Source organism: Lacerta agilis, chromosome 6 (genome assembly GCF_009819535.1).
Source record: "Lacerta agilis isolate rLacAgi1 chromosome 6, rLacAgi1.pri, whole genome shotgun sequence".
NCBI classification, from domain to species: Eukaryota; Metazoa; Chordata; class Lepidosauria; order Squamata; family Lacertidae; genus Lacerta; species Lacerta agilis.
Genome location: NC_046317.1, coordinates 77,706,418 through 77,728,471, shown reverse-complemented (window position 1 = coordinate 77,728,471; position 22,054 = coordinate 77,706,418). Strand labels below are relative to the sequence as shown.

The 22,054-nt window shown below is 42.4% G+C and overlaps 1 protein-coding gene across 1 annotated transcript in view; it reads right to left on the bottom strand.

Moving 5' to 3' along the window:
• Positions 1-2,146: 2,146 nt before the first annotated feature.
• Positions 2,147-22,054, bottom strand: part of BCAS4 (breast carcinoma amplified sequence 4) — a 45,014-nt gene continuing 25,106 nt past the window's right edge. The window contains exon 5 of the mRNA XM_033153540.1: positions 2,147-2,817. Coding sequence (XP_033009431.1) covers positions 2,713-2,817 — 105 coding nt within the window. The 3' untranslated portion in view covers positions 2,147-2,712. The remainder of the gene's footprint in view (positions 2,818-22,054) is intronic.

Here is a 22,054-nt window from a genome sequence, read left to right as displayed (position 1 = left end):
AATAACAAACTTAGTTGGTCTCTAACATGCTACTGCAAGGAATTTTTTGTTTGTTTTGACTATGGCAGACCAACACGGCTACCTACCTGTAACTACGTAATGATATGTATTTTCCCCTAATGATAGGCATAGAAACAAAATACTCAAAACATCCCAGTTTCAACTTTGTTCAGACACCATTCTGTTCAAGTGACACAGCTTACTCATTTTCTCAGTTATTGAAAAATGTAAATGCTTTCCCCTTTTTCTATGACCTCACTTGTGTGGAAAGAAGCTTTTTAAACATCTTGGTTTTGCTTCATTGTGTTGCGATGTGCTGGAGTCAAGGATGAATCTTGTTCTAGCAGGAAACAGCAAGAATACAACCTGGGCAACTGATAGTGGTGGACTCATAAGGCAAAAGCTCATAAGAAACCTTACAATCGTTATGGTGATATATATAATGATGACTACTTTTGCAGAGGAGGGTAAGTTAGTCTGTATATTTGCAAGTTTTTTTCGTACCGGTTCATGGATATAAGCAGGTATTAGACAAGCTGACAGTTCCTGGCAGTTAATCAATCAGGTATTTGGAGTTTACCACAAACAATTAAGTCCAGCTTGCATATTCCAGGCCACAGCCTGCCAGGAACATAAAAGTATATGACTTGCACTGGTGCCCTTGAAGCAGGTACTGTTTGTATTCACTCCCTCTTAACCTTTTTACAACCCCCCCCACAAAAAACCCCAAATCCTTTTTGCTAGAGTTCTCCCTAATGTGTCAGCATAACTTTTCATAAGTTCTAAACTACTTCAACAGGACCTACTCCTTTTCTGTGTTTCATTTTTGGTTTATTCCATAACTGCTTCACAATTGCAGCATAATTTGTGTAAGTGTAATGCAGCACCAATGTAAAAAAAAAAAGATATTAAGTTTTCACACTAGGTTTTTTATTTTGTGCACATGATAGTATAAGAACAAGCCAGGTGTTCCATCAGATGTAGGCAACATGATTCTAAAGACATTTTTGTGAGCCTTCTTGGGTAACCTTGGATGAGCAAGATTGCTTTCATTTTATATTGCATTTATGAAAATCAATAGATTGCAGCAGTCTGATCATATATTTTTAATATAGCCCTCAGTATTGATCAATTCACTCGAAAGGATACAGTCGTTTACTTCTGTAGTCTAAAATCTACATCTCCAGAAATTAGCAATAGTTGTCAATGTGCATCGTTAGTTGTGCATGTCTTCAATGTTCTAAACAGTCCATTGCTGTTATGAGCAAAACCAATGGAAAGAGCTGGAAGGTCCTAAGGTATGAGCTCCTGTAATCGCAACATCTTCAGCAACAGTTGTGTACATACACTGTATAAATACAGATACACAGCTTGTTCTTAGCTACATGACAATTTAGGCATCCTGGCAGTGTCATTCATTTCAGTAGAAGCAGAACCATACACAAAAAGGTCATGTGCTGATCAACTGCCTTAGTTAAAATGAGTGTTAATTCATTTCATCCCATTTAGGGAAGTACCTTGTATAGCAGGAGTCCCCAAACTAAGGCCCGGGGGCCGGATGCGGCTCAATCGCCTTCTAAATGCTGCCCGCGGACAGTCTGGGAATCAGCGTGTTTTTACACAAGTAGTATGTGTGCTTTTATTTAAAATGCACTTCTGGGTTATTTGTGAGGCATAGGAATTTGTTCATTTTTTTTTCCTTTCAAAATACAGTCCGGCCCCACAAAAAGTCTGAATGACAGTGGACCGGCCCCCTGCTGAAAAAGTTTGCTGACCCCTGTTGTATAGAGGGATCAGAAAATGGCTTTAAAATTGCATTTAATGGAGAGCTGGCCCAAGACATCTTGGCACCTGAGGCAAACCACAAAATGGTGCCCCCCCCCCTCCCTGCCAGGGAAGAAGGGTGAGTGAAGATCTGTATCGGGAATAAGATCTACACTGGGATCTGCTGTCTTGTGGATTCTGCCTCAGGCAGCCTCACCTTGCCTCATGGGTGGGCCAGCCCTGTATATGAGCAGTACCCTGCTTCATATAGGGGAGTCTGCATCATATAGCTTATATGTACTGCTTCTGATTGCTTATACCTTTGTGGTTGAGCTTGTAACCAAAGATTCATGCCTCAAAAATAAGACACTGGATGCAACGGTCTCTTTAGTGCGTATGATGTATTTTAATTTGCTTGTTTTGAACATGCTCTGGTTCAATAACAAGCATTTTCCAGAACTAAACCATTCAAGTTACATTTCAGAAGAATTTTGAATATATGTGCTATTTGGAGGGGGGCGGTAAGTAAGATTGTGCCACTTTAGGCAACTTTCAAAATAGGATTTCTACACTGCAGCAGCCTTGGTATAAATGAAAGATTGTAGCAGTTAGGCACAGAGTAGGAAAATAGCTTCTTGCTGCAATCCATGGTACTTAAGGTAAGTTTCATCCAATTTTGACATCTTAAATGTGCTATTCCTGCTTTGTTTACATAAACCTGTCTCATGGAAGCAAAGCAACAAGAGTGTATAAAGTCTTTGTCATAGCGCAAGGACCATCAATACTTGAAAACGAGCAAATCTGGGGATTAGTTTCTCCCTTATGGGAAAGATAAAAAAGCAGAAATATTACCACTCTTCCCTTCTTTGGTCTAACATCTATTTTACTTTATCCCTGTAGCTGTTCAGATCAAGTTCTCTCAAATGCTAGAGACAATTAAAGGCAGCCTTAGTGGTTCTGGTACTTGCTGCCTATATATTTGATAGGAAAATAATCTTCAGTTCTGTAGAGTTCTGGCAGGCTGTAAGTGTGCTGTGAAGCTGTGGCATGTTTCTGAAAAAGAAGAAAGATTAGTTCTCCCTCAGCTAGTCACCAAAGAATTATATTTTAATTAAATTGCTCCTACCTAACAGATTAAATCAAATTTAAATGTATATTGTACATAATATCTTAAGTGGGAGTGGTCTTCTGAGCATCAAAAATAAAATTGGAAATTCTGAATATTTCCTATTGCTGTAACAAACTAACGGTAAAAATTGTTTTAAAAAAAGCCACCCAGAAAATAAGCTCTAGTCCCGTTAGCAGCATGAGATTCCAAATGAAAGTTGATGTAAATCTAAGCCTGAGTTGCCTGCAGGTTTTACTGGTCAGGGGAAGAACCAATTTTGTGATGAATTACCTCTTGAACTTTTGTTAAATTACTGAAAATCAAGTAATCTGATGTTTGATTTGGTGCAGAAGATGGCACCTATCCTGGTGGCAAGTCCTTCAGGCACCTCAAATCTTGCTGCCTTTGCTTTGTATCAGCCCTGCCTCTTAATCTGTGGATGTATCAAGTTCTGTTGTACCATTTGAAGCTTTTGTTTTGTAGATGTATTTAAGCTCTTGGGTCTTTGTTCCAATTCTGTGCTACTTGCAGCATTTAAACAGTAAATTAACACTGAAATCTTTCTGTGAGTGAAAGACCTTTCTGGCTTTTCTTCCATCTAGGCCAGGCATGTCCAAAGTCCATTTAGGGAGTCTAATCCGACCCACCAGTCGGTTTAATCTGGCCCTTGTGGCAGTCAATCTCCTGGGGTAAAATCCTTTTAAAAAGGGCAACACCTTTGGTCGGCCCTCACGCATGTTAACTTCATCAAATCTGGCTCTCTTTGAAAAAAGTTTGGGCACCCCTGATCTAGGCAATGACCAGAAGTAACTTGGGGGAGGTGATTGCTAGAGAACTGGTGGGTGCAAGAAGAGTTTGTATTAGCTTGGCAAACATGGGTTTTTCAGATTCTAATGCCGCCACCGGCAGACTTGGAAGCAGAATGAAATATATTCTAGAAACATCCTCTTGTTTCCCCCCCCCCCCCAATATCCAAACTGGACCATGCTGGCAGGAAGATGCAGGTCAATCCATCCTTATTTCAACCTGGCCCTTTGGAATTAATGACTTTCTGAACTTGTCCCGTTGGGCATCTGCATCATTGTCACAGTACCAAGCTTCATCAGACCAGGCTAATTTAACCTAATGGTGTTTTTCCCCTCCCAAATGTGGCCACTCAGATACTGAGCTCACAAGCAGGGCATGAAGGCAATAGCCTTCCCAAGTTGTCTGTTCCCAGCACTATCTGCCTCTGAAGGACAAGAAAAAAACAAGTTTCTGTTCTGTTCTGTTGTATAATAACTCAAAAACTTCTGCTTTCTTTTACATATAAAACTGAAAGGATGGGTAAGTCTGTTTAGAAGGGGCTGGTTCTGGATTGACAGGATGGGGGTATTTCTAATTCTTGTGCACCGCTTGAATTTCAAATGTGAGTCTGAAAGCACATTTTTAGGCATGGTTACAGTACCTGGAAATAAGTCAAATTGTGTTTTGCTGGACTTCCTCTCTAGTAATTAGATTCAGAATTGCAGCTTTCAGACTTTATGAAACTTCAGTCCAAGAAAGAAGCTTAACAAGATACTTGAGGACAAGAGAACTGAGGCACAGGGTAGTGAAATCTGCTATACTACCAGCTGTCGGTGAAAGCCTATTAGGAGGGTCTTCTATTCTTAATCACCTCCAGAAACTGGGCAGGGGGAAAGGAATGAACAGTCAACAGGGCCTGTGAATCATTACTGTCTCCTCTTCAACATTTACCGGGTAATTACTGATGGCTTCCTAGCTACAAGAACCCTTAGCATTTCCCCCCATATACATATTTTTTAAATGCAATTCATTATGAATCTCACTTCGCCATTCCCAACACCCTAGGTCAGTGGAGACTACCACAAATCCTAGATGTATAATAAAAAGAATCCATATTTTTTATCATGAAGAAAAATTAATTCCATTTAGCCATGCAGAAGCACTCTCCTGACAGCCAGAGGTCTGTAATGATTACACATCTCAGTGGAATTCAAAGCATTTGATTCATCTATAAAGTGGAACAGGTTGATAGCAAACTGGACCCTCCCACTGTAGTAAGGAAATCGTAGCTGTGGCAAGGTAGGTGACTGCTTGAATAACATTCCCTAACCTTACAAAGGAAACCGTTAATACTGGCCTTTTCTCCAGTGGTTCTAGAGTGGTAGTTTTAACTTATGGAGAAGTATCTCCATTGCAGCAAAAGTGACACCAAGGACCTCACCTCAGTGCCCAACCCAGCAGGTAGCTTTATTTCATTTGTGCATCAAAGAGAGAGACCCTTTCTGGTACCTCCAAAGCCTGAGAGCGTTCCTGAATTCAGATGACCGCCTTCTCCTGGTATAGTTTCTCGAGCTTGGCAAGAAACCTTCAACACAGAGCAGGAAGGCAGGTGGCTGGCACCAGAGCCAAAAGGCTGGCGAGCACTGCAGTTCCTTTGCAGCTCTTTGCTGATCTCCAGCTTTTGCATCCGTAGTGAGGCAAAGGTGCTCCGTCACAGCAACCTGCCTTTCGCATTGCATGGCTGCACTTCCCATCATTGCACAGAGTCTCCCTGCGGGCAAAAAGCACTGAAATGCTGCAGAGGAGGTTTAACTGATAGTGGCACATCTCCGTCACACAGTCAACACCCCCACCCCTGGTTCATCAGCCTCAAAATGGCATCGCGCCACAGCTCAGTGAAGGCTGTTGCACATCAGCACTGAAACCAGCACCTAGTGGCTTCCTCCCGACGTTTTCTCTTGGTGACTCAGAGTCAGCAAGTGCATGGGAGGATTGCTGGTCTCGGCTTTTTCCATCCAAGCAGCCCTCCTTCCCACTGAGGTGCTCGATCAAAAATGTGGAAAGAACACTTCTGCAGTACTGAGGCCTAATTGTGATAAAGAACACCAGTGCACTAACCCTCCCCCTCCGGAGGCCCAAGTTTGGAGTGTGACCAGTGTCTGCACCCAAGGGGCAGCAGCTCAGATCAGAATAACATGGAAAGGGCAGGTAACGCTGTGTAGCTTCTGAGCTGGCCATTCTCTCTGAAAAGCAGCAGTACTGCTACTCAGAAGCTGAGCCATAGGTTGGAACAAGTCCCCATCCCCTTTATAATGCTATTTTTGTGTTCAAACAATTAACAAGATTGGGCACTATCCCCCTTATTGCCTAAAGACCACACCCTTCTTTTCATTAGAGCATTAAGGTTACCAGTTGACCACGGTTTCATTCTGATGTTCCAGCTTCTCTATTCTTCTAGCAAGTTGAAGGGAATGGATGCATTTTGTTACCTATCCCGTCTTAAAGCAGCACTGGCCTACAGGTGGCCCCTCCCTCTGTTGCTGGCATTTCATCAGACAGTGCAGCCAATGGTCAGGGATGGATGATAGGAATTGTAGTCCAACATCTAGAGGGCCACTTGTTCCCACTCTCATGTAAGGTAAGCTAACTGGTAGCATGAGTGCCAAAAGGCTTTTCTGGGCCCAGTACACTGTACATGGATTGCATTTTCTGCATTCACAAATGAGACAGATTTGCATATTATTTGCCATATGCAAATTTGCACCCTCTTCTGCGGGTGGAGCTGGGCCACACAGAAGGAATTGCTTTTGGTAGACGCAATGTTGATGGGCGAATCTTTCCCCATAATTGGATTTCCATACTAGAAAAGGCTTCCTTTGCCTAATTTGTGCTTGCCACACTGCTGCTAAAGGCACAGGAGGCCTGCTCTCCTTCAGTCCCACCCTAAAACATGCAAAGAACAAGTAAAGAGAAAAAGCAACAAACCATTTGGGCAACCTGGTAATACATTTTTTTTAAAAAAAATAACTCTGTATATGTGTAATATAGCATCCACAGGCAAAAAAGGGGTGATGAGACAACAGAAATAAAAACACAAAAGCCAGCTATAAATTAGCACACACCTCCCTCCTGATTGCTACATTCCACTTGTGATACTGTACAGCAAAGCACAACTAAAAACCAGCTTGTCAACCTTGAGAAACAACAGTCTGAGCAAACGCAGTTTCACATTCTAAACTCGCTTTCTGCCATGAACCAGCCACCAACTCTCATAACAGGAGGAAGCATACAATGGCTGCAATTCTAGTCCCGCTTAACTGGGAGGAAGCTCCACTAGCTTCAACAGGGTTTACTTCTGAGTAGAACTGGTTAGGACTGCACTCTGTATCGCAGGCATCCAATTGTAGTTCTTTTAACCAGACAGGTGCCTCTTTGTACTAGGGAGTGGTTTTTGTTTTGTTTTTTGTTTTTACCCTCCACCCATGAAGCTCCAAGACTTCCATTCCAGCAAACTTAATCTGACCTGGTTATTGTATGTTTACTAAGATGCACACGTCCCACTTGTATTCAGCTGAGCTTTTCCCCAGGTTGATGTGCACAGGAGACTGATTCCTAAGAGGAGTTACCTTAGGTCAGTCACTGGTAGTGGGAGACCAGGGAAAGCAAAACACTACTTTTTAGTTTTCACTATTCGCCTTTTACTGTTAAAATAGGAAGGAAAAGCACATCTGATCAACATCTTTCCTAATAGCTTGCTAAAAAATAAAAGCTACTCCCACTTTTCCAGTGTTCTGCCCCAGTGGCAAAGCCATAGGATTTTTAAAATGTGAGATTAATTTTTTTTTGTTATTAATATGCTTTATAGCGTAACAATCTCAATTTTGGGGTTTTCATCAGCTGGACGCCATAATCATCACAATTACAACAAACAAAGGCTTGACATAACTCACTTTGCATGTCATGAGTCAATATCTCATATATTAAACTCCAGTAGCTAATGAAAACAATTGCTTAAATAAATGGACTTTTCCACAATACTCAATTTTTTTGAGTTTCACCTGTATATTTAAGTTCTGCTTTGTAGTAATACTGAACCCTTTTGCCCCTTACAAGAAAGCCAAGACAGCAATCCTGTACCCACTTATCTGGAGTAAGTCCTGCTAAAGGGCAAAGGAAGATGAGGGGAAATAGTAGATCTTTAAACTTTCAAAAGGAAGAAAATGAGCCAGAACCAGGAAATAAAAAATTGTACTTGATGGGGAAACAGCAGCTCTTAATATCCTAGGCATTCCAACCACCTGGTGTCCAAGTGTGCATTAGCCAAAAACAATGAAAGGTGGGAGCAGCCAGCCTAACTCATCTCACACAAATCCCTCAGAAGTTTGCCTGCACATTTTCCTTTGCATCTTCCCTTAAGCCTAGTGACTTCACTTTTTAAAAAATAAAATGAAAGCTTGCAGTCCAGGCCCCCTGCTAGTCCAGCACATCACTGCCCTCTTATCTGCCTCTCGGCAGCCATGAGTGGCAGAAGTCACACACTCACCACCAGGCATTTTCAGGGTGGGGAGGTACTTCTGCCTGAGATGCCAATGTTGCTGACAGCCAGCAGAGTCAATATTACACTATATGTGCCATTATAAAAACAATTCCTTGTATCTATTTTTATTTATTTATTTCATAGAATCGTAGAGTTGGAAGGGACCTGAGGGTCATCTAGACCAACCCCCTGCAATGCAGGAATCTCAGCTAAAGCTTCCATGACAGATTTATTTATAGAATAAATGAGACCCCTGGGTATAGGGTGGCATATAAATTGAATAAATAATAATATATCGCCATCCCATAAATTACTATCCAAGTTTGTATAATCTAGGGTTACCTCTGCAATACACTCTGTTGATACTGTTCAAGCAGTGGTGGGTCAATATATATTATCCACACATTCTGGAACTGTCAACTAGGAATCCACTGTCTTCCAAGCCTACGACCCATAAACACTAAACTGTTGAAATCCTTCATACCTTCTGCTATGAGACAATTTGCTTGGGATGTATCAATGAAATTGTTATCTATGGGCTAAGTAGTTCAGTCAGGAAGGGCATGTGAGTGGTATTCTTGAAGACCGCTCCAAAGAGAGACGCTGAGTCTAAAATAGCATTTTTTCCTAAAGATATTCAGATAGGAAAGTAGTTCGTCAAACAGTACCATGGGGCAATTCAGACAGATGGGATTTTTTTATGTTGGTGTGCCAGCCATGGTGTTGCCCAACTGTCTTACGACCCCTAGACTTCTGGTGCCAGGCTAAATTAAGGCAAATAAAATGATTATTCACCCACAAATACTCACGTTCTCAAAGTCTGAAACATTTTCTAGGAGCCTATACATTACTTACAGCTTTCACTTTCCATTTTGTTCATCTCTACTCCCAAACACTGCTTCTTGAGAAGACAAGGAAACTGAGAAACAAAGATAAAATACCTACGCTGTATTAAATCACTCACTCGATAAGACTAACAAGGGAACTGTATTTTCAAAGTTACATCCATACTGAGGTCCAAGCAGCTGGAAAGATTAGTTCCTATTTCTCCTGGGGTTCACGGTCTAATAGCTGCTCAACAGAAGCAAAGAATAAAACATACACGGGGCACCTTGGCAGAGGCAGGTCTGTTAACAGCACAAAGTGACAGCAAGCAGCGCTAGGCCAATTGTTAAAAAAAGGTGAGAGGCCACATCACAGAAGATCTGCACAAAATCAGCAGGGTTTCCTGTCCACATAACCACCATTCTAGGATTAGACAAGATTATCTGCTTCACCATATACAGGTGAAACTCGAAAAATTAGAATATCGTGGAGAAGTCCATTTATGTAAGCAATTGTTTTCATTAGCTACTGGAGTTTAGAATATGAGATAAGACTCATGACATGCAAAGCGAGATATGTCAAGCCTTTGTTTGTTATAATTGTGATGATTATGGCGTACAGCTGATGAAAACCCCAAAATTGAGATTGTTAATTTGGGGTTCTCATCAGCTGTACACCATAATCATCACAATTATAACAAATAAAGGCTTGACATATCTCGCTTTGCATGTCATGAGTCTATCTCATATATTAGTTTCACCTTTTAAGTTGAATTACTGAAAGAAATGAACCTTTCCACAATACTCTAATTTTTCAAGTTTCACCTGTAACTCTCCTCATACTTCAGTTTTAAGACCAAAGCTCAATCAAGAGGAACAATTCCATACTTTCAATATCGTAATCTGTGTTTGTGGGGCAAGTAGCTTTTTAAAACAAAAAACACCTTAATACGAAAGGAATGCATACCCAACATCTACCGGTATTTCTAGGTATAGAGGGTCAGACTCCTAGCACTTTTGTGTTGGATTTCCCCTGAGTCATCAGTAGTTCGTAAGAAACTCCAAGGAAGTGGGGAGAGGGGAATGTTTACAGCATCTTTCTCCGTGTCTTCATTAGTCACCAGCTTAAAAGGGGGGGAATGTGTTTATTGAGTTAATTTTCCTTTATCAGCTGGTTTGGAAGCCTGTTGTCAGACAGAAAGGTGGGATATCAATATTTTTAAATAAATCCAAGGTAACCTTGGGATTCCCAACCCTACGTAGCAGTACATTTATAGGAAAGCATCAGCAGATGGGAGATGCTTCATGTGACTTCTCACGACTAATTCTCTATAAATGTGTCTTCCTCCCACTGCTGTTTTCACACACACACCACCAGGGCCGTCTTAACCATTGAGTCTACTGGTGCAATGGCCTGGAGGGCGCCTCCAGCTGCCCGACGGAGCGCGAGTTGGCTGGCCGCGCCGCGCACTCCGGATGCCCGGCAGAGCCCAGGAGCGCAAGTTCGCCGGCCGCGCCTCATATACTTAAGACGGCCCTGCACACCACCATTCCCTTCTCCCCTAAGCTAGGCTTAGAAAGTGTCAGAAAGTGTTGCTGGTTGTGAACTCAGGGGAGAGAAACTTGCAGAGAAATCATGGGCATGCAGGGAGAAGGGTTCAATACCCTGGCCCCACAGGATCTCAGAAAATGCAGGTCTGGAATCAGGCATTTGCCAAAGTAACATGTAGCTTGGTCCTTGACTAGACATTGTTAAAATTCCTTCCTACGTTTACAGATTCTAAAGGGCCCTGTATAACCATTGCCTATGAACTGCATTCTACAAAGAACCTCAGTGTAGGCGGAGTCAGAGACTAATGGCACAAACAGCTTGGGAGTTGGCAAACTGCCAAGAAGAGGCCTTCTGAGTACTTAGCAAAGTGAAATGCAGATTTACTTAAGCACATATAAAAAGTAGTGGCACAGGAAGGCAGAAAGTGGGTGCCATGGAAGAGAGTTTTGGTGCCGTGCTAAAGCCCAATGCACTGGACACAAAAGTTGTAACCTGAGCCCTTTCTGCCATGCAAAATCAGGAGAAACTTGTGCTTGGAGGAGAAAAGTCAACAGGTTATGAGCATCTCCATCACCCAGTAAATTTGGATATATAACCAAACACCCAACACTTTAATAAAAAGGTAAAGGGATCCCTGAACGTTGGGTCCAGTCGCAGATGACTCTGGGGTTGCGGCGCTCATCTCACTTTACTGGCCAAGGGAGCCAGCATACAGCTTCTGGGTCATGTGGCCAGCATGACTAAGCCACTTCTGGCGAACCAGAGCAGCGCACAGAAACGCCGTTTACCTTCCCGCTATTTATCTACTTGCACTTTGACATGCTTCCGAACTGCTATGTGGCCAGGAGCTGAGACCGAGCAACAGGAGCTCACCCCGTTGCGGGGATTCAAACCGCCAACCTTCCGATCGGCAAGCCCTAGGCTCTGGTTTAGACCACAGCACCACCCACGTCATCCAACACTTTAATTAGTGTTTAATATAATATAATATATTATTATAATATATAATATAATATTTAATATAGTATTAAGGATCACGGTAAGGGTAGGCTAAATTAGTCATCCTTAATAAGCACAACATCTTTATGAACAGTAAACAATGACATTCTTTAAATTCTATCACTGACCCTTTCCAACTTGGAATATGAGTTTAGAAGATATACAGTTTTGGATTTTAAATTCCTAAGGGTCACACCCCCTGACTTCCTTATGAGGCTTGAATGTGGGGAAGAAATGGAAAAGAAAGGTTTTTCCTCAATAACAACAATAATAATAATAATAATAATTCCTCCATCCACAGCAGAGAAAAGAAGTGGGGGGCTTCATATCTGTATTGGAGGTAGGGAATGTGAAACAGTGGCATAGAGATTGGCTGCATGGCAGGAGACAGGTGCCATGGAAAACACCAACCACCGGCTGATTGCACAGAACTGAGCTCATCTCCATAGCAATTATGGAGCCTTCATTAAGATACTTCTTACATAGTTCGAGGCTTTTGAGGGTTAGAGTTTACTCTGAAAATAAGAGCCAAGAAAACCATAAAGGCACCAGATGCTAGATTCTATACTTGAAATCACAAAACATATATATAATCACACAGCCCCAAACCTGAAATTGGGAATCAATCTGGCAGTCCTTACGACATTAGGGACCTCTGCTCGGCTCAAGATCCCTGGCTTCTCCTCTTTTCAGCCACGAACTTAGCTAAGCTTTCCTATATGATGTTGCCAGAAGCGACATGTCTATAAATGAGGGCCTCTGCTTGTTTTCTATCTGCTGTATGTGATCAACTTGACAGTCTGTATCTGCTGGCACTCTGGGCTTTGTGCAAGGGCATTTTGCTCTAGTTTCTAACATAGACTGTGCAGCGCTGCCTCCGAACGTGACACACTTGTGCTGAAAGGAAGAAGGAAAGAAAATGTTGAGGTCCAAATCAGAAAGCGCTTTAACATGCTCCATCTGCTGCATGGTCCCCCAAGTGGAGGGCTATTCTTATACCCACTGCTGTGTCTGTGGTATCCACAATGGCAGACAGCTGCAGAGCTGCAGTTTCCCAGCTGATGCCAGAGGTAGTCAGTTAATGAAAAGTCTCAATTAACAGCACCAGGAGGCAGGCCACTATTCTCCACATTTACACACAGAGGGGAAACTAAGTTCAGGGAGGCTACCATCCCCGCTCCAGTTATAGATCAGAGATTAATGCATGACCCAGAATCTCCTGGAGTCAGATGCAGGAGAAGTGCTAACTTCAAATGAAGGGGGGGGGGGAAATCGTGCTACACCGCCATGAAAAGGAGCCACTTGTGCAAACAAACTCTGCTACTTGAACCCAAAAGGGAGGGGGCGATACAAAAAGGTCAGTGTGTGGCCTCAAAACCATCCTGATTCCCAAGAAAGGCAGAAAACTCAGACCCTGAAATAATGGAGAACTGTTTGTCAATTAAAGGGTTAAGCAGCTGCAACCCACACCCCAGGGGTCCATATAACTTTTTTTGGGGGGGGGGGGGAGTGGTCATATTGGTGCACAGATCCTGGGGAGAAAAAAGCCCATTCAACATGACATAGCATTGCCAGCTAAGAGGGAATAAAAATAGTCTTGTGTATGACTATGTGAAAACTCTCTCTCTCACCATAGAACTGGCACTGCAGCATGGATGGGGGATGGGCAGCCAGAAAAAGAAGCTGCAGTAATCATGGCGACTCCTGCAGGCTGAGCTCTGCTAGGTAAACTCTACAGTGAAGCACTGTGTAATAGCAACCGCTGGCCACAGCAACTGCAAAGAGAAAGAGCTAGAATTTTCCCGGCAGGCCAGGAAAGCTTTGCTCCTACTGGCCAGGAGAGAACACCCGCACACAAAACGCACGCACCTTTCTTGTCGAATTAGAGGCAACAGGAGCCTCAGTGTTCTGCAGGTTAAGTGCAGTTGCACAAGGGCAAAGAAGTAAAGGCGGATTAACTCTCAACCGGAGCAGAATGCGCAGCAAGGCTGCCATTACGGCAATGGGATCTTTGGATGTTCAACTGCTTCTGTTAGCAGGAATGTTCATCTACCAACAACCATTCTGAAATAGCTTATTAGTGCCCGATTATTTTAAATGAGCTACTCAAGAGTGACTAGTGCAAAAGCTTAGATTGCAGTGCCGTAAGGAATGGCCTGCAATCCATGCAATAGAATGTAATGATACTCATGTGCAAATGTACTGACTCATCTCTAACTATTAAAGTTTTTAGACTTTAATAGTTTGCTAAAAACAACTGTAGTTTGTTCTGACCAATCTGTTGTTGTTGTTTCCATTCATATTCTGTCCTTTATCAAAAGATCTCAGGGTGGTGTACAACATTAAAAACATACAATTGTGCCATTTGTTTGGTTCACAGGAAATACATAATGACAACGACCAGCTGGTAAAGAAAACGTAAATGGGGGTTTAAAAGGTGGGGGGGGGAGTCTCTTCCCTTCCCCTTAAACCTAATCTTCCTTTGATCTCAATGTCTCCTAAAGGCTTCCGCCCTCTTTAAGCCTGAGCGAATGGAATTTTGACATCAACTTTGGTCCAGGAGGCAGATCCTTCTAGGGATCTGGGCCATGGAGCCAAGAAGGTTCCCTGCTCCTTCTTTACATGATCCCACCTATTCACCTTGGCTAGGGAGAGCCATTCAAGATGAGCCTGCCTCCTTGATCCATCTGGGGGGGAAGCCGGCAGAAGCTTCCACATGCTTCAAGAAAACAGGTGGATAAATAGTACAGAAAAATAAATTCTACACTTTTCTAACCCATACCAAGGTTGACGTTACTGGTAATTAACCTAAAGGAGTCTGATTACTAAATACAGTTGTACCTTGTCTCCCAAACACCTTGGTACTTGGACGTTTTGGCTCTCAAATGCCACAAACCCAGGAGAGTTCCGGTTTGAAAACTTTCTTTGGAACCTGAACGTCTGACGGGGCTTCTGATTGGCTGCAGGAGCTTCCTGCACCCAATTGGAAGCTGCGCTTTGGTTTCCAAACATTCTGGAAGTCGAATGGACTTCACCACATGAGAAAGCAAACTGCCAATAAAGGGTCATTAACCTATTCTCTATTTCATTGGAGAGATACCGGTATTTAACTGAACTTTAGGGGGAAGGAATAGAGAAATTCAGAGTCTTCTTGCATGTTGTGCTTCTGGTTGTTCTGCTCATGTGTAAAACGCCATTTTGAAAGAAAAAAAAAACTGTTTGCCAGATAATGAAACTTTGGAAAATTATATTTAAAATAATATTGAACATGTTAACTATATATGAAAATGAAAAATGTGTCTGTAGGTTGACTTTTTCATAAAATTACCCATCCAACTATAAACAATTGCTTTCTTCCAGAAGGAAGTCTTTGTATGGTAAGCCACTGCCTGCCTGTTCTAGATAATGAAAAGCATGTGATTCATATATCATCCCTCTGTGTTGCCAAAGGTTTGCCTCGGTTTAAGTATGAATATAAGAGAAATGCACCCCTTTTAAACTAGGGGCTAGGCTTCTGAGTACTATTTCTACTTCTTATTGAATAAAAACTAGCTAGAATAAAGGAGACAAACATCAAAGAAGACCATGTTTCCAAATCCCTGATATCTGAAAAGTTTGTGATGGGACCATCCATACAATATTTCCAAAATATGATTGTTGTCAGCCCGATCAATAACAATCTACACTATTCAGTGCCTTCATGTTTAGAACTTGTCAGTTGAACATATTATTATTATTATTAATTTATTATTTATACCCCGTCCATCTGGCTGGGTTTCCCCAGCCACTCTGGGCAGCTTCCAGCAGAATATTAAAATACAATGATTCATCAAATATCAAAAATAAGAAAGCACATCATCAGATACAGGGGAATGTTATGATGATCGTATTTAATCTGCATTTGCTAAGAGCCCAATCACTGCAAGATTTATAACAGCTTAGGGTACAGGAAGCCATGCACAGCTGCGCTGTATTTTTTATTGTGTTTTGGAATGCCGTGAATATTTGCAGTTTCGGGGTGAACAACAAAATTGCGCATCCACTTTCCCCAAATGGCAGCAGGTTTACAAATACTACCAGATCTGTAAAAAAAGAAATAAAAGAGGCTGCTTCATCGTGCAAGCTGTTGTGCATTTATGTCAACCGCACCTGCAGCGCTAACAATGATAAAGATCTGTATTAAATTATGGTGCTGTGTTTTTGAATGGGCAACATGACAAGCATATGTGATGCACATTAATGATTGAAATCTACTTTGTGAAAACGGCATAGCCACTTTTGTGGACAAATGTCACAATCGTGTGATGCCAGGAGACACGAAAGCAGAAAAGGCTGTGGAAATAAAGGGAACAGGTTTTGCACACCCTTGTTAATTTTCATCGCCTTATTAAAAGTGAATGATTTACATTGTGGACAAATGAACGCATTGAGAGGAGGGGGGGGAAGCTGGTTTCAAAACTTCACACTCCTCGGTTATTCCACAAGGACTCATTGATCGCCCAACCTCAGCACATATCAAATATTTCAAGTGGAACAAATTCATTAACTTGTAAACACTACTTAACTAGCTGCAAGTCCATGACAGAAGCCTACATCATTGTTAAAATCAGCGTCTAGGGGCAAGGATTGCGTTTTGTGTGTTAATACTTGCCATCTGTTCATGTTGCATTTTCACCACAGGGGGGAAAAAATGGAATGGCAAGAGAGTGCTTCTAGCTTATGAGGAGCTACTGTTTGTGTAGATATACAAAGTTGAATGAAGCAAAGCAGACAAACTCACACCACATGGAAAAAAACAGAACCTGAGCAAAGTTGAGTGGCTTTTCAAGGTATTGCTTGCGCCTTACAACCACCACACTGGGAAATCCTTTGGAGGGAGAGAGAAAGGGGGGAAAGTGCCTGTGCATATTTGATACTCCAGACAGCAAGAAATTTGCCTCAGGGAAAAGCTCTGTGGAGAGAGTTGGGGGAGGTGCGGTGCGCTGAGAGCGGAGCGAAAATGCCTTGTGTTGGGAGGCAGGCGAGAGATCAGCCAAACGTTATGACTCCTATAGGCCACAGTGAAGAACAGCACCTTTGCTGCAACCACCATTACATCACAGCCAGAGAGCTGCTAGCAGCCTACAGAAAATGGCCATAATCCTACCCAGCCAAAAGCAGACGCAGCAGCACACACCCCACTTCTCGCCATGCGGCTGGAGACTTACATAAGTGCTTCTGCTCACCGGAAATAATTATTGCCTTGAAAGCAGTTGCCCTTTGAAAACGTCCATTTTTAAGCAGAAGACTGGCCTGTTGCTATTGAAAGCGTGAGCCTTGGTTTAGCCAGACCTTAACATGTTATACTCTTCCCACTCCCCTTGCAGAACGCTGGTTTTAAGACTGTGCAAGGTATTCCATGCGGCATCAGGTCGGCTGATCTTATTATATAAAGTCCTTCAACGGGGAAACATGAAACGGACCTTTGGAGAAGAACACAAAACTAGCATGCAGCTTTATCAACAAATTGGTTTCCTTGGGGCTTTTTGCTACCAAACAGGTCCATAAGAATGTGTTGCTGTTTTTAGAGTTTGGGTAATAGCAGTTTTTGATTATGAATTGAGGAACATACTGCCATTTTGTAGGTGTTCAAAAGGACTGCAGAAATATTTACATTCTGGGGTGTTAAAACCAAAGCAAGTACATCTCTGGTAGGTATGTTGAGTTTGAGAATGTTCTCATGTCCCATCTAGTTTTTTTAATTCCTCACTTGCATCTCTTCTGTACACTGCAATCTCATTTCTCCATTCAGCGAAGTATCCTTGTTTATCATTATGAAAGGCAATGGTGCTAGACAGAAGTCTTGAAAGAAAGAAAAAACAGATTGAAAATGAACCCTTCTTTGCAGGAAAATGATAAGTTTCATAACCTCTGTTCATAAATTTCACATGGTATTGACTATTAAAATACTTTAAACAACTGACAGAATAAAGGGTTTTAAAAAATATATATCTTTGGAAACTTTCTGAATGGAAAAAATGTATTCAATACATAGCCATTCATTCACCACTAGCCAGACTAAAGTATAACATTTTCATTTTAAAAAACAACAACATGGGGCACAGAAATACAAACTTTGCCCTCACCAAAAGTAGTGTTCTGATTCACAATATTTACCGTAAAGCTTAATTAAAAACCCCAGCAAAATTAAATTCACAATTCTTCACCAGCAACAGGCAACAAATATTGTTATGTGAGATTTTAAAGAAATAGCCTCCCAAAGTGAGTTTCTCATATCAATATGTTCCTCAAAGATAAAATCCATGCCACCTTTTTCTGATTTAAAATGGAAGCCATTGGCTTAAATCTTAAGATCAGCTAATTTAAGGAAGCCCAAACAAAGAAAGTCTCCTGTCTCTTCTTCCCCTCTGCAACTACTCACGACCCCCAAAATACCTATTCGTAGGGTTGGTGGAATGGAGCATGGGAACCTTTCCTGTCAACTTCCTGAAGTTAAGTTATTCTGGGATCCAAGCTAATAAGGAATTCTCACCTCAAATGAGCCCCCCATCCTTTAAGGAAAGATAATAGCTCAGTGCTAAAGCACAGAAGGTACTTGGTTCAAGGGCTGGGAAAGAACTCTAAAATTGTGGTGATGTGCTGTCAGCCAGTATAGATGACACAGTGGTTCCTTGGAAGTCGAACGGAATCCAATCTGGAAGTCTGTACGACTTCCAAAATGTTCAGAAACCAAGGTGTGGCTTCCAATTGGCTGCAGGAAGCTCCTGCAGCCAATCAGAGGCCATGGAAGCCACGTCGGATGTTCGGGTTCCAAAGAACGTTCACAAACCGGAAAACTCACTTCCAGGTTTGTGGCATTTGGGATCCAAGGTACGACTGTAATGAACTTTGGTCTCTCAACGTAAGGCAATTTTCACATTTGTATTTCTACATGGTCATACACAGACAGCCTCCTCTGAAAGCGGTAATGCTGCTGCATCTCTGTATTGAGAGTGATTGCATACTCCAATTACAATGCTGCGATAGGACAAAAATTTACACACACCCCTACCCGTGAGAGTGTGTTAGAAATGTTCTGAGGCCAAAGCATAGGTGCAACATGCACCCTACTCCAAGGTTGATATTTTGGGCTCACCGGAGCCTGTTTAATTTAGCCTCATGGTGCACTGCATAGTTCTCTAATGGCAGCAAACCGTTTTGGAATGACAGCTATAAATTGCTAATCAGAACTTTATTCCATCCCAAGTCTCATCAACAACGGCATGACTTTCAGAATAGGGTTGCTATTCTCGGCTTGAGAGTGAGAGGGGAGTAAAATAGTGATAGTAAGCAAAATGAATGAAGGGAAAGAAATCAGTCAAAGTGTAGCTGTCCAAGAATGTTATTTCTGTGCTCTTACTACCACATTAAGCTTTTTAGAAGCAGAACAGGGCAATCTGAATCAGCATGCCCTCTTTCATATTTACCTTCCTGCTTCTTTGTCAAAATCCTGAAAATCCGAAGGGGGAAGCAGAGAAGAGGAAACCGATTTAGTAGTTTTTCCATTACTTCAGTCACCCTTACTAGTAACAGATTCCAGATGTTTATAATCCTAAACAGGGACAGCTGATACATCGGAGAAGTGGGGTGGGGGTGGGGGTGGAGCAAGCCCCACCCAGACTGCCAACAAGCCGCACAACACGAAATACATAATAAAAACAAAGTAATAACCCCCTTCCCACAAACAAATTTAAAAAGCCAAAGAATATTAATCAGCCAAGGGCCTGGTTGTAAGGAAACATTTTCACCTGACGCCTAAAGATATGTAATGAAGGCACCAGGCAAGCATCTCTGCAGAAAGCATTTCACAAATGGGGAGCCACTGCAGAAAAGGCCCATTCTCATGTTGCCACCCTCTGAACGTCTCGTGGAGGAGGCACACAAAGAAAGGCTCAGATGATATACACGCTTTCAAAACTTGTTCTAAACTTTGAAAAATGAAGTGCCTAACATTTCAAAAAAGCAGCAGAGTTCTATTTCCAGCAAGGCGGCAGCGACTGCACTGGAGAAGTGTTGCTAAAATACCTTTCTAAAAAGTGGTAGGTGTCCAAAAAAACATGACTAATCTGACCTAACCTAAAGTGGCAACACCGCTCAGGAAATGGCATAGGAGGGGTCTAACCAGAGGCATGCATCAAGTTGAGTTGGGGGAGGGCGAGACAGGAAGGCAGCAATCAACTCCCCGAACCAGACTGTGAGAGGCAGGGCTAAAGTGAAATCCTAGCTAGAAGCAGAGCTGTACAATCCATGCAGATGTGCTCCAATACACCCTGGGAAGGAATTTTAGTATTTACTATACCGCACCACAAACTCAAAAGCTGTGCTACTGCCCTTTCCAAATGAGTCACTTAAATGATTTTCAGGAGATATATCACTTTAAGATGTGTCTGGGGTGGAGGTTTCTGGAGTTTGGGTCATACATATTAACTTTCATTATGGGTGCAAGTTTCCAGCCAAAACTGGAAAATACAAAGGAGGTAATGGACACCTAAGGGATGTCATTATGGCTGAAAACTATGGCTCATTTAGCCACAAATTGCAATTCCAACAACCTACCTGACCAGCCTATAAACTCCTAGCAGTAATTCTTTATTGTTATTAACACAACTCTTTGAGCACTCGTGTGAGAAGAAATAGTCCACCTTTCCCCAGACATAATTTGAAATCCCTCTTGAATTGACAGAAACCTCTCCCCCCCACACACACACCCCGGCCGCCGGCCTATAAAACAATCCAAAATAGTGGTGGTGGGACTGACTTGAGATCCATATATAGTTAGAAACAGAATTAGAGATCTAGCCTCAGAGCATAAAATGTTGACTAGCAGACAAACAGGATGGGAGGGGGGGGGAAGCTAAGTAGCAAGGAATATCTTTAATGATAATGTAAACATTGTTTGCTCTGTGCTGATTTATTTCATGACAATCCTTGCTACTGTTGTTCTAGTTAAAGTACAGTAGTAGAACATTAGCTTTCTCCTGTATCAGCAACGAATCCATGCAAATGAATGCCAGATGTTTAACTGCAGCTCCGCCCCCTACGTGCATCTCACTCACACACAACTGCGAAATAAATAAATAGTCCTTCCCTTACTCGGGACTGCTGGTTGAGCGAGGGAAGGTGGCCTTCGATTGATCAGTGGCACACCTTCTCCCTGCCTCTGTATCAATCCTGGCCAGCCGCTGCATGCAGGCTGTACAGGAGCCCTGAGCAATTTCCAGGATAAGTCTCTCCTCCCCCCCCCCTTCCCACATGGCCTCCCTATTAAATGGGGTGCTCCCCAATTTATGTGATTTCAGAGGCTCGGATCGTAACCCCCGCAAAAGGGGGGGGCATCTGTAATTAGCAATGGCAACTGTTTGCAGAGACAACAAGGCCCAGATCAAGAATGTAAGGCAATTCCCTTCCTTTGTAAATATGCCTTTGCATGGCTGGAACATATGCAGACACTTAGTCAATAGTGCTGCAGAAAACACTGTCATGCTGCAGTCCCAGCAGAAGGAGCAGCTACAAAGGGACACAGGAAAAGGCATGAGACTCCCAACCACTTTCCTCTGGAATGAGTTATGTTTCCCTGTTGTAGCTCATAGATATCGATGCAGCACGGGACAAGCCTGACAATGCAATTCATAAGGCACTCCCCCAGGCTGAAACATGAAGGCAGGGTTGTGCTCTACCAAATCCGCTGGGAGGCACAGTAAATGCTAAGATAATCAACTGCGGAGCTAGAAATAAAGTTAAAATATTCACATAAAATACGCTGTTTTATTATACTGACCTGATATCAAATTCATATGATGGACTACTGTCAATAATAAAATAATAATAAATAATAAAATAATAAAATAATAATAAATAAAAAATAAATAATAATAATAATAATAATAATAATAATAATAATAATAATAATAATAATTTATACCCACCCATCTGGCTAGGTTTCCCCAGCCACTCTGGGCGGCTTCCAGCAGAATATTAAAATACAATGATTCATCCAGTCTTAAAAGCTTCCCTAAACAGGGCTGCCTTCAGATGTCTTCTAAAAGTCTGATAGTTGTTTATTTCTTTGACATCTAGTGGGAGGGCGTTCCACAGGGCAGACGCTACTGAGAAGGCCCTCTGCCTGGTTCCCTGTAACTTCGCTTCTCGCAGTGCGGGAACTGCCAGAAGGTCCTCAGCGCTGGATCTCATGTGTCCGGCCAGAATGATGGGGGTGGAGATGCTCCTTCAGGTATACTGGGCCAAGGTGATTTAGGGCTTTAAAGGTCAGCATCAACACTTTGAACTGTGCTCGGAAACGTACTGGGAGCCAATGTAGGTCTTTCAGGACTGGTGTTATGTGGTCTCGGTGGCCACTCCCAGTCACCAGTCTAGCTGCCGAATTCTGGATTAGTTGTAGTTTCCGAGTCACCTTCAAAGATAGCACCACGTAGAGCGCATTGCGG